At 41.8% G+C, this 13,399-nt stretch overlaps 1 protein-coding gene across 3 annotated transcripts in view; it reads right to left on the reverse strand.

Moving 5' to 3' along the window:
• Positions 1-2,989: 2,989 nt before the first annotated feature.
• Positions 2,990-13,399, reverse strand: part of PELI1 (pellino E3 ubiquitin protein ligase 1) — a 40,850-nt gene continuing 30,440 nt past the window's right edge. For all 3 annotated transcript variants that reach the window (XM_074536996.1, XM_074536997.1, XM_005489378.4), the window contains 6 exons: positions 9,394-9,535; positions 9,022-9,151; positions 7,410-7,511; positions 5,227-5,424; positions 4,928-5,116; positions 2,990-3,968 (listed from right to left, as the gene is read on the reverse strand). In XM_074536996.1, coding sequence (XP_074393097.1) covers positions 3,402-3,968; positions 4,928-5,116; positions 5,227-5,424; positions 7,410-7,511; positions 9,022-9,151; positions 9,394-9,535 — 1,328 coding nt within the window. In that variant the 3' untranslated portion in view covers positions 2,990-3,401. The remainder of the gene's footprint in view (positions 3,969-4,927; positions 5,117-5,226; positions 5,425-7,409; positions 7,512-9,021; positions 9,152-9,393; positions 9,536-13,399) is intronic.

The following is a 13,399-nucleotide window of genomic DNA, read 5'->3' on the forward strand; positions in this document are numbered from 1 at the left end:
GCCCCACTTCTGCTTTGGGGAAAAAACAAAAAAAACAAAACAAAAGGGCTTTATTAGCCAGCTGCTGCTTTCTGGCAGTGTTAAATCCATGCAATCTCCTACAGCTGAAAGGCAAATCAGTTCATTAAATCACCTGCTTGCACTGCCCAGATCAGGGCAGCCACACACAAACCAGAAAACTGGCTGCTCATATCCAAAGGCACTTCTGCAGAGCTTCTCTGAACTTTAAGGCTAGAAAAGTACCCACACCTAACTTCATTTTCCCATTGATTCCCTTATACCTGCAGTGGTATCCCAGGGAACAGTCCTGTCCCATCTGCTGCTTGCATCACCATTGCTTCTTGCCAGTCCAGCAAACCTTTAAAAGCAGGGGAAGGCCACAGATCTCACCTGGGGCTGGTCTTTGCAGCTGCAAGGGGCTGCTTTAGGCTGTCACAAGTGGAGCTGAGATTGTCTAAAACCAGCAAGGTACCACCTCTTGCAGCACAAAATTTGTTCAAAAGGATTGGCCTTAAAGTTCAGAGTGCTTCAGTCATCTGTTTGAGTACTTTTAATCTGAAATTCACTTTACCATTTACAGAGGACCATTGCAATCATTTATCAAAGAACAGAAGCCTGGGGGTACTCAAACAGGGTACCAGAGTTAGGGATGCTGTTGTTGGTGATGGAACTTGCTCTTCAAACTACTCAACCATTGCTATTGTGCCTTTGACAGTGTGATTTCCCTGTCTCAAGTGTTTGAATGCCCATGTTCCACCCTCCTAAAAATGGGATTAAACAAGCCCAACTTGGGTGAAGAACAGTACAAACCAGGCAGAATGTGGGGCAGACTGAAGAGTGACCTTAGCCCAACACTTCCCAGAGACACAGCCAGTTCTGCTCAGATATCTTTGTCTGGGATGGTTTCTTTTTGCAGGGGGTGAGGAGTGGGGTAGAGAAATACAGTGTAAGCATAATGTACAATCTTAAATTAACAAGGGCTGCACGTTGGGCATGACCCTCTCTTCCTCCCCTCTGCAGTTAGCTGTGCCTGTACCCAAGTGCACCCCTGGCTCTGCCTCCAGCTGGGCCTCCAAGAGCACTTCCCATATTCCTCCTACCATCCCGTGCTCCATCTGTGCTCACAGTTCAGCTCTGTGTTACTCATACTGCTTTGTAGCTTTCATCATGTTCTTTTCTGGTTTTTCATGTTCCAGTAGTCAACAAGATCAGGACCAGAGAAATGTCAATTAGATTTTGTGGAAGACAGAATCAAGAGCTCTTTGTCATTTTAAAATTTAGTTCAGTTTTTGCTTACATTTCAGTATTTGTAACTTACTCATTTAAGTGTGTCATTTAAACAGCAATCTCACCTTTAACACAGAGTTAAATATAAAACACATGGAGAGGACACATCTAAAAGGAGCCATTGAAAGCCATTACCAGGGAAAACATCCAGAGTCTTTACAGCTGCTGCTTCTCTGTGCTCTTAATCCATATGTGCAGAACAGAGGGACACCTGAGGTGACAAGAGAAGGGCCATCTCCAGCCCTTTTCCATCTCTTGAAAACAAAGCCACAATCCCAGAATTTCTGTTTTTGAAAAGTGTTTACTCACGTAGTTTAAATAAATTAATTTGCAAATAAAAATTAAAACTACAGTATACTATAGTTTGAATAAGATGATTAGAACAACTACAATACAGGGATTTCTTGCTGCATAAGTTTCATGACTTAATGCATATAATCTGGAAAATGTCAAAATCAGTTATATTTCTATGGAAAGGGAGTAACAGCAGTTGCTTGTACATGACAGCTAACTGAACTTATAGTACAGGTTTCCTGACACATGCATTTCCTGAGTGAACCAAACAATATATATCATTTCTTTTTAAAAACGGAGAAATAATTGACAGTCAAAGTAAATAATTCATGACATCTAAGCAACACAGGTCTCTTTAAACAAAGAAAATTTTAGAAGAGCTTCAAAGAAAAACAAAAGCAAAAGCTTTGCTATAAAGTACAGAAATTTTCTTACTGCCAATTATACAGTACATATTTGAAAAAAATGAACGAAGCTGGCCAAAAAAGCTCAAATCAATGCTAAAAAGGTCAGGTTGCCATGAAGCACAGTGGGCTGGCAGCAGAGCTGCATGTGGTCTTTTCTGGTGGATCCAGAGGGGAAGGAGGGGGAGGAAGAAGAGAGCAGAGACCAGAGAAAGCAGAGCCCACAGCAGCATCTCCCAGTGAGGGTCTGAGCCCAGCCCAGCCCCAGCTCTCCCAACAGACTGCCCGAGGATGCAGGGACACCTGCCCTGGCTACCAGGCTCCACCTGGGTCCCACCTGTGGCCCAGATGAGCACCTGCACCTGGCAGAGGGGAGAGGCCAGGCCTGAGGCCCCCCCAGCAGCCAGCAGGTGGAAGGCTGCTGAGCATCCAGCTGACAAACCCCTCTCAGGCTGGGACTGTGGCCAAGTCACAAACTGCTCCCCACACACATGCCCAGGTGCATCCACCTCTGCCCTGTCCCCACCCCCACACAGCAAGGAACAGAACAAGCCTCATCTTTCTCATCTGTTCATGTTTAACATTGGAAAAACCCTCACAAATGTCACTAATGCTAAATAAAGAGAAGTGTTAGCGTGAAGGGAGAAAAAAATCCTTAATCTAGACTAAGTTGCATATTCGAAGAGTCTGGTAAATATTCTCCTCATAACCAGATCTTAAGCACAGTCCTACCAAAAAGACAGTTTAAGGAGTCCTTCTTAGCTACCTTTCAACACGGTTAAAGCACAACTTTATGCCATCATAATTTGCATTAGCTTCGTTTAAAAAGCATTTAACTATTCTAAGAACTCAGTATTTTAGATTAAAAGATTTTTCTACCATTTTCATCCCACGTTCTTTTCCATCCAGAACTACTCTACACATCCAATTGCTGGATGTAACAGACTATAACCATGCTACTCTCTAAACATTCTAAATATTTTCAATAATAAAGATAAATAGAAAAGAGTTAATATACATGTTATATTTTACAATGTTTGCATCCAAGCTGTAAACTAATGTTCTTTGAACTATTTACCCTCCATATACAAAAAGAATGAAACACCTTTCAAACACTGTGGGCATGTGATTCAAAAACCCTTAAACTGAAGGCATTGAAGTTCACTCTACAACACTTCCTTCACCTCTTCAAAAGTAGTTATTAACCAAAAAAAGCAGGTCTCCCCCTTCTCCCCCCATTTCTTCTATTTCCAGACTTTTCACAATAAAGAGGGATTTAGCTGTTGTAACAAAAAAACCAAAAAATTCTTCATCTTAATGCAAACCAGCAAAGCCCAGAGAATACGAAAAACAGTTGGTTTAAAAATGAGAATCGCTTAGCTTATCAGTTTACTGCAGTCCTTGGGAACACCTGTGTTAGTCGAGAGGCCCTTGGAAAATGAGCCTGATGTAACCCTGCTCACCAGCCAGCTGATGCGCACAGAAGGGACAGGCTGCGTGAAAAGTGTGAGTACCGTGAGGAAGAGGAATTTGGGACCAATATGCAGTTGTCTTTTCTGAGCACACGTGTCCACAGGGGCTGAATGCATGAGTGGGAGGTCCGGCATCCACGTAAAATCCCGCCTCGCAGCCAAGCCACAGCGGCACATAGGGGCCGACGGAGCGGCACATGGGGCACTCGCGGTCCTTGCCGTCCCTCTCCTCTTTGTTCCCCCAGTTGTGGTAGCCGTGCACGTGGCCGCAGTTCAGGTACACCCACGGCTGCTTCTCATCTACAACATCTTTTCTCTTCATGCTGGGGAAGGCCAGCGTGTTGAAGCCCACAGGGCACTGGGGCCTGGCTGCGTTGATCTCCTGCCTCAGAGCCTCCAGGTGCTTGACGGTGGGCGTGCGCGCCAGCCCCTCGGCCGTGCGCCACAGCAGCGTCGCCCCGCACAGGTCGATCAGGGAGCCGTCCTGCAGCTGGTTCGTCTCGTTCTCAACCTGGACAGGGACACAGACACGGACAGCCGTCACCGCAGGGGCTCTCAAGTGTAACAATGTGCACTTCCACAACACTCATCTGCCTGGAAGACCCATCAAAGTTCCAAGCAGGTTCTGACTGTGTCCACAAGACACCCATAGAGAGCCCACTATCAGCTTCTCTCTGCCCTCCTTTTTTTGGAAAAACCTCACCCCAACATCTTAAGAGATTAAAGTGTGCATTAAAAGAGACAAGACACTGAGTCAAGAAAAGCTCCTCTCCCATCTTAACAACTCTGTATTCCATCCCTATAGCACTCTCAACTATGTTACTTGAAATGCCTCAAGGAGTACCACAAGACTGTTTTAGTCCTCCATCATATTTTAGACTTCTCTCAAAACACCCCTTTACACATGGCTTTCCTCTCCTCCCATCAGCACTCCTAGCTAAATATGCTGTTTAAAATGTTCAATGTAGCATTTCTTTTTGCTGAAACATCCCAAGCCATACTGAACCCAAATATCTCCTGGAAATATCACCAATGCTTTGCAAACAAAAGAAGAGGGAAAACTCCGAATGCCAACGTGGAAATGAATATCCACTAAAATTATATCTATTTTTCATCATTCTTTTAAAAAGGAAAAGTGGCAAAAGCCACTAACTAACAAGGGAGAATTGGGAAAATACTTGTAGAATGTGCAGGAGAGCTTGCAGAAATACAGAGTAGACTGGAAACTCAGTTTAGGAGAGCAGCCTAGATGTGCAATTAAGTACTAGTTTGCAGATAAACTCAGTCAGTTATTCATGTTGATCAAGACACCTTTGTGCACCCAGACAAACAAATAAGAGGCAGTGTAACTAATTGCAGGGGTGACAGCTACGTGAAATTCCAGCAGATTCCAGCTCTATGCCCAAACTATACTCCTAATGGCTGCACCATTTTAAACAGGTTGCATAAAACACTGGTCACTCCTCTCACCATTTTCCCCCTCTGTTGAGCTGATCTGGTTTCACGGAGGCTGAAGACATTCCCACACACAGAAATCTCTCTCCACACCCCAGGCTTGGAGTCTTCTGTGAATCCATTACGAGGATGCATAACAAGAACTCCATTTGTTGTTAGTCCATCCATTTGCCCATCTGATGTCTTCCACTTTGCAGCTTTCTCCTAAAAGAAATCACATCAATGAGCACCTTTGATTTGGCTGGAGTTATGAATTATTTTTTAAAAATAAGTGTGCAATGAACTTTTAGTGGAAAAAAGAAAGAATTCCTTACCCCAAGAAAAATGTTTTTTGAGGAGTCAAATCCTGCAGCATATATTCTTGCTGTAAATGGAGGGTTACGTTCACATATGATTCTGCAGGCAAACCTTGATATTGTGCTCTGCACAGACTGTGTATCTGAATTACTCTGACTCCCAGGAACTGTATCTGTTACTACAAAGTCTATAGGGCTCTCTGTTGACCGACCAATCTGGAAAAGCATTGAAAAAAAAAATGGTCAGAAGTCTGTCTTTGGGTCTAGGACTATTCAAATTCAAAGAAAGTAAAAGCAATGATACAAAAATCATTACATTACAGTTTAAAGCATTCCTGTCCACCAGTCTACCAATTTAGGTTTCTAAAGCCTCATCTGAATTGATGAATTTTTCTGCCTCCAAATGATCAAAGTTATTCTGAAAGTTGGGTACAGCCAAATGAAGGAAGGAGAAATAAAATGATGCAATTAAGTCAGTGCTGAGATTATTTCCCATTGAAGGCCTTTTCATCACAGAGGTTACACTCAGGTCAGGCAGACCAGCTGCAGGAGCACCAAAAGAGCCAGGGAACAGCAGTTAGAGGGAAGAACAGTGACATGCAGTCACTTTGCATGCCCAGAACACCCTGAACAGTGCCAGACTAAGACAAGGTATAGATGTATGAAAATCAGATTATGTGAGCTGTCTCCTCAGCTCTGGTGGGCACCGAGAAGGAGCAAATCTTTTGTCAAAGAGCAGGCACCAGGTGGTTGTGGCAGAGAGGGGCTACATTTACACACGCAGAACACAAGAATGGAACATCTGACTACAATCAGGTTTTGCTGGTAGCTGCATCTCCTTTTCTGGCTGCAGGGAACTGAGAGTCTTGCAGTCCCACACAACTGCACTGAGCTTGGTGAAACTGCATAGGTATCCCTGCTTTTCCAGTCAACTCATCTTTCGTCACAAAGAGGAAAAGTAATAACCCTTTCCCAAACATCCATATAGCTGGGTTTAAAGCCCTCTTACACACTACTACTCACTCATTTCCAGAGCTCTCAGGCTCTTGGAAAATAGGTGATTATATTAAGACTGATTAACTGCTGAGCAAGAGACCCAAAAGCTTGAGGTGCTTTTTGTTGAGGGCTGGAGTGCTTTCATGAGACTAAAACTGCTTTGTCAGAATCTATTTTTCTACTGCTTCCTAGGCAGGATAACCCATGAGTACACAGGGACTGCCGGGGCAATTTCAGAGCAGCACACATGCCAGAGCATGCCTGAAGAGAGAACACTCACACAAACAATAGCTTATGCTGCAGTGATTTCATTACAGTCCTTTTGCTCTGTTGTATTTGCAGTTGCAAAGCAGCTTCCTCCACCACTTCCCAACACCTCCCACCTCCTTAGATCCTGCAGTGGCGTCACAGCTAAATGCTGTGACAGCAAAACTCCTTGCTATAAACTCGTGGCAACAACGATGGGGAAAAAAAAACTACACAAGATCACAGTCTGGGAATCAGAGAGAACAAAGCCCACATTAAAAAGAACCCCAAAACAAACCCCTTCCGTTTGAGAAAAACAGGAAACAATTAAAAGATATGAGGGCACACCACAGCTGCAGATGTGTTTGTGGCCCCTTCTCATACACACAGGAACTGCAGCAAAGTTGTTTTGAACTGTCAGCATCAGCACTGAAGGCTTCTCTCTTCACATCTCCCAGTACTTTAGGACATTTCTGGGTTTGCTTAAAAAACTTCAGAGTATTTTTCATATTAGTTGTGCCAAAAGCTTTCCTGTGTTTCCACACTGTATTTCTTCTACCCTGTCTCCAACTGGCTGATCCCAAATCCCTTTGTAAATGCCAGAAGCAAAGTTCTAAGTTCTTGAAGAGAAAGGTGCCTTTTATTCTTCGTTTTGCAAGGAGGGGCTAGGAAACAGATTATGTGACTTGCAGGCCAGCAAAGGCAAAAACCTAATCTTGTGCATTAGCCACAAAATCCCCCAACTTTCACCTTTGCCCAAGTCTTTTAAAAAGAGATGTACAGACACACAGCCTTGTTCACAGGATGGCCTTGGGAATGAACTGAATTAAATTGCTCTGAATGGTGAGTGCAGAAACTGACACACAAACTTTTGGGCCTGAGAGAAAAATCCTGCTGAGAGGATGCCTTGTTTGGAACTACCAAAAATGAGAACACATTTACACATTTACTTCACGTACCTGGAACATATCTGTGTTGCTGTCATGAGTATATTCAACTACTACAGTCTGGGCCCGAGACAAAGTGTAAGATATGCTGTGTTGGTCCTTATTACTTATTGCCTGTGGAAAAATGCCAAATGTTACTGATCAGTGCACAGTAATTCTACAGAATAGAGCAGCAAAGCAGACAATACACACACACACATATATATATATAACATCAGCCTCTTCTGCTAATTAAGGCATTAGGGCAGACTGTTGTTAATGACACACCTAAAGTTAAACTTCACAAAACTCAGTCCTGGCCACTGAAAAAAAGCTGCAGGATTGATTCAGCAACAGACCAAACTGGTCTCTTCACCACATGCTGCAACTAAATAAACATAACCAGGGCATATTATTAGTCATGTTTTGTGTTAAAGCAACACTGGCCTGAACACAAAAGGACAAACCAACCAAATGCAAAGGCTAAAACTTAATGTAACACCTTCATGGCCATCTCAGAGTGAACTTGGCCAACAGCAAAGCAAGGACAAAAACTCAGGGACCTCATTCTAAAACCAGGATTTGAGTAAATACTAAAATCAGTAATGACCGACTTAAGACACGTAGATAAAAAAGTGGTGGTAATTAGGGAGAAACTCAACATAGGTTGCAGAAGTTGTAGCAAAGGTTTCACTTGTTTAGTCTGGATGTTCATTCTGCAATTACCTACTAGGGAACTAACCAACCCTTCTAAAAATGCTGCTAAACAGCACTTACTGGAACATAAAGAATTTGCAAAAATAAATGTTCTTTTCATAGATCTACTATGAATGTAACTCTACTACAAGAATTTTGGTAGAAAAAATGCTTCTGAATTCAGAATACTTTATACCATTCCCTGAATTTAAGGTCAAGATCCTTAAGTGTCAAAGTATTCTGGCAGTCAAGCACTTTAACACTACTGCGTTTGTTTAAAGGCCTGATCTTGTCACTGGCAGTTTCTAAACAACCACTAAGCATCCTCAAATTCCATTGTTTAGCAGAAATGCTCCATTAGTTATTGAACACAACTGCACACACACTTGAACAGCCACAATATTTCATGGTAATACCTTAGCTATGATGTATTAGTTTTGGCATACACTGTTGAAATACAGTTCAACTTCAGGGCCTAAGCCCTTCCTTTTCTGCTTCTTAGTGGGAACTCTGATTACAAGCCCTATGAAACATACCCTGCAAAACCCACCTGATCTGATCCCTGGGGAACTCCTACCCACTGGATGGAGCACCAAGTGCATGTGGAGCTTTGGCAAGGATCATTTAAAAGTCAGCTTCATGTGAAGCAAAGTTAGTCCTAAAGCAGAGTGAGTAGAAAACCACAAAGTGCAGAACAGCTGACTAGCCGGTGCCCAGAACATTCATGTTTCAAAACTAATTTTTTTTCCCCGGCTATAGTAAGGACTACATACTGCATCTTCTTTGCTGAATTGTTTCTTGCTAATGCTGACAGGTACTAAAAAACTTTGGATAAACACAAACCATTCTTTTCACAGCTAGATATTTATGCTGTTTAAACCATTTCCTAACAGCTCTTTATATGGCACAAGGAGAAATCAGACAGACTTGAGGAGAAAAATGGAGTTACCTTTGCTGCTTGAGGGGTACAGGCAATGTGCACAGTGCTGGGTTTCACCCCATTTGCCTTGGGCCTTTTAAATAAAGCAAACCTACTTTTCCTTCTCCCTCTGTCTCCATTTGGGAGAGACCCATTGTACCTACCAAAAAGCACAGAAAAAGAACAAAGTCCATCATTCCTGTATTACTTAGTTTCTCATGAGATACGAACCCACAAGAACATTCATTCTAAGCACCAAGTATTCTCAATTAGTATAGTGCTACTAATTACAGATTTTCAATTAATTGCATTTAAATCCAAGAATTGATTAACACAGTACTGAAACATGTCCACAGGATTTCAGCATAGAAAACCCTCAGACTCTTACACACACACACTTACCCCAGTACGATCAATTCACCATATTTGACTGGTGCTTTGGATGGATGATTTTCTTGATCAGGAGAAAACATGAGCTTAGCTAAGGACTTCTCAAACTTCAGGTCGCTGATCAAGAGTTGTGGCACACTTTTTTCATTATTTCCTGTTAAAATAAAAACAAAATTAAGTGTAAGAGAAAATACTCTACTTCAATAACAGACACTTGCACACCAATATGATACTGTAGGTACAATATTTTGTGTTTTCCAGGTTTTGATTTTGCCTGAAATAATTTTTAAAAACACATATATAAAACCACATGAATTAAGGTTGAATTGCCTAAAAGAATTGTGAGATCACCGAAGAAATGCATTTAGAAAATTCCACTATGACCTTAAAACATCCACACTTGTTTTCCTCCATGTTAGTTTTTAGAATATATGATACATAGCTTCATTTATTATATTTCATTCAGCTGTTGAGAAATAGAGCCAGATAAGCATTAAATTTAAAGAAAGACAAACCCACAAAGCAAGACCAACCCATTAGCAAAAGTTTTCATGTGAAGTGTCAGAGCTTTCTAAGAAGTTTCTGCATTGGCGGATGGAAGGAAGTTGCATGACAATTTGATAAAAAGCCTGCCATAAAAGTTTAGGGTATGCATTGTGATTGCTCATGTTTAGCCAGAGCCAGAAGTGATATAAACATCTGTTTGAAGGAGGTTTCCTGAGGGAATTCCATGTAACTCCTAATGAAAACAGTCCTGAAGTGCATTTTTTACTCAGACTTGTGCTTTGAGGAAGAGTTCATATTGTATTTTTTACAGCTGCTCATTAGTAGCATTTCCAGACACTTTTGACCTATGCAGCTCATCTCTGACCTTCCTCCAGAGAAATCCTACCCAGTGGAGCACTTGCTTGATAAAGAATAAAGCTGATGAGAGACTGTTTGAGGCTTTCTTTAACAGAAATAGGAACATTGCCTTGGTCCTTCCAGGTGAGTTTTCATACCAACTCAAAGAGCTGCTAATCTTTTTTAGCACTGATGGTAACATTCTGCCTTCTGTGCAAATGCACTTTTTGACCCACACAGCACTTTTTGAAGCCTGTCATCAACTTTGATCACAACTACAGCGCTGTATCTCCACTTTCTTCTACCTTGACTAGACCATGGTTATTAGCGGAAAAGATGTCATCATGCAGATATCATCTATCCCCATGTTATGTCACAAGAACAGAGACAAAGATGTGGCAGTGCTTGACAGCCTGTTCACATTTGCTCAGGAGCTGATGCAAAGATCCCCCTACTGACCTTATCTCTCCCAGTCTTTGCTCTTTCACAGAGAAGCTTGGCTTTCAACATGTTTTCTCAAATCTACAAGTTCCTATTCAGCATGCATAGGTTGATTGCCATCTGCCATCAGCTCACAGTGTTGGAGATTCACAGTGCTTGAAACAAGTTAACTGCAGCCTGTCTTTGTGGCTAGCACACACAATATAACCACACCAGCACCCTGACCCACTGGGAGATGAGTGCATTGCACAAACCTGATTTGCTCAGCACTGCTGTGAAGTGTCTGTGTCCCATCTCCAGAACAGTGACACCAAGCTCTCCCTGCTGCCTGGGAAGCAGTGAGCACTTTCACTCAGCAGCTGTCCTGCTCATGCCTCAGGGTACCCATCACTCAGCTGGTGCTGAAAGTGCATTTTGCTGCTCCAGCAGTCTCCCTCTGTCCCACAGGAACAGTGGCACTGGCACTGCTCACTGCTGACTGAGACAGTCAAGGAACAGAGTTTGCTCAAAGCCCTTCTGGATTGCTGACCCAAGTGCAGCAGTAACTCCCCTGGGATTGTGAGGTTACTCACTGTTGTAGGTTTGGCCTTTAGAATTCTAAAATGAAGACATTAAAGCAAACTTATCCCATGAAAATGTGACCTGAAATGATGTCAGTAGTCACAACACACTGAAGTGGAGATTGCCCCATTTGATAAAGAGAGCCCCACAACATTAACTGTGTTCACAATTTTCACGTCTTCCAGGGCCCTCCTTACCTCCTGGCATCACACCCCACTTTGGAGCAAAGCACCACACTCAAGCTATGTGCCTGTGAACACACCTCAGGGCTGCTTTTCTGACATTGATATTGAACCACACAGATCCTAGTGCTTAACAGTGCTCAGTTCCTTAGACACATTTCCCTTCTGAAGCATTTCTACTTTCTTCATGATTTATCTGTATATAAAAATGCATTTTCTATGAAGTATTTTTACAATCAACTTCAGCATTTCTTGTTTTAAGATCTTGCAATATACTTGCTTGTACAGGTGATTTCTGAGAGATCTCATCTTCTCATCTCCTCCCCACATGATTACCTATTTACTACTTCAATATTGATCTCCTGAACAGCCTCCCCCCTGCAATTCAGTCTCCGTCACATGCAACTAATTTCATCTTGGCCAACAGTTGTTCTCTGCCTTCACATTCAAAAGCTCACAAGAAATACTGCCATGAAACTACAGCAGTGCCTATAAGGAACCAGCATAGAACTAAGAAACATCATGCCACAATAACCAAAGATTTAAATAGTATTACCCCACATTACAGTGTTAAAGAGCTAATTCTTTCACTTAGAGAAAGTGGGAAGGCAAACATTTAAAATAACTTTAGCCATTAGTATAAGAACAGGTTTGGTACAGCTTCTCCTCTTTTTCTGTTCATCCAAAGGAACAATTATAATGGAAAACTAAAAAAGAATACATGTCTGAGTAAGCTTCAAAGCCTCAGGAAAATAACATGTGAACAGTTAAAGGAGACTCTAATGTGTTACCTGCACAAGTGACGAGAGAACTGTGCAGAAACAATAAAAGGGCTCAGCAGTTCCCAGGGACAGACTTCAGCAATACAAGGAGTTATACAGAAATTCTCAGTACAAGGAAAGATGTCCCACATCTATTGCTCAGTTCCTAGTTCCTCCTTAAAACATTTTCTTTTGCTTTACACTTAAAGAAATCCATTCAAGTTTACTTTGCATGTAATGGAAATCCACTTCTACTAAACTTAAGGAAGGTTTGAGTGTTAGAAATCTAGAGCCATCATTAATAACACAGCCTGCTCATCCCCTTTCAAAAGTCTGGCTGAAATGTTTGAACTTCATTTTTTTCAAATACATCTCAGAACCTTTATGAACTTCACACAAATTTCACAACTACTACACCCCCAGATTACTTCAACTCAAGTACATACAAGATTCAGTATTCCTAAAAAAATAATCAGTCCAACATACACACTACTTCTCATCCAGTGTGATTGGCCTGGTGCACTGCACCCAAAGGGAAAATATTTCTGTCCCCAGAAATAACAAAGACCAACTATATCTTTCCAGTGAGGTCCTGAAGATCAGTCCAAGGGAAATTTCACATCTGTGAATAAAACTCAAGGGCTGTCCCACTGGAGATGAGTGTAATCTGCCATGGGATAACATCTGAAATACTGCAGGCTTATAAATCATTTAAAGCTGAGTGAAGAACTTACTTGAAGGAAAACTGTTGAGTAGAAGAAAAGGATCAACCAAAATATATAATGGGTCTTCTCTTGTAGTGTAACCTAACCAGTTTTTATTTCTAGAGTACTACTTTTCTTCAAAAAGTTGGGAAAGGCTAATTGAAAAGACAAATTGGCTCTGAAGGGCCAGGATATAGCTAAGGAACCAACTGTTTGAGCAAAATACACACAAATTACATTTATGCTGCTTCTTGTTGCAGCATTTCCAGACATCAGGGAACCAGGCTTCATTGGAGAAAGCTCTGAACAACAGACTCTTCTAAACTCATCCAAGAACATTCAACAGTGATAAGGAATAAGATGTCAATTACAAGATTCCATCTCACCCAATGTTCTTCCAAAAATCATAGAACTGGCAGCAGCAAACATTTTGTGTCAAGATCTCTGCTTCTGCTAAAGAGAAGAGACCAAAGCCTGAAAATGCTTATCTTTGCATAGTCCTGCACCATGGATTTGAAAAGACTGA

Source organism: Zonotrichia albicollis, chromosome 3 (assembly GCF_047830755.1).
Source record: "Zonotrichia albicollis isolate bZonAlb1 chromosome 3, bZonAlb1.hap1, whole genome shotgun sequence".
NCBI classification, from domain to species: domain Eukaryota; kingdom Metazoa; phylum Chordata; class Aves; order Passeriformes; family Passerellidae; genus Zonotrichia; species Zonotrichia albicollis.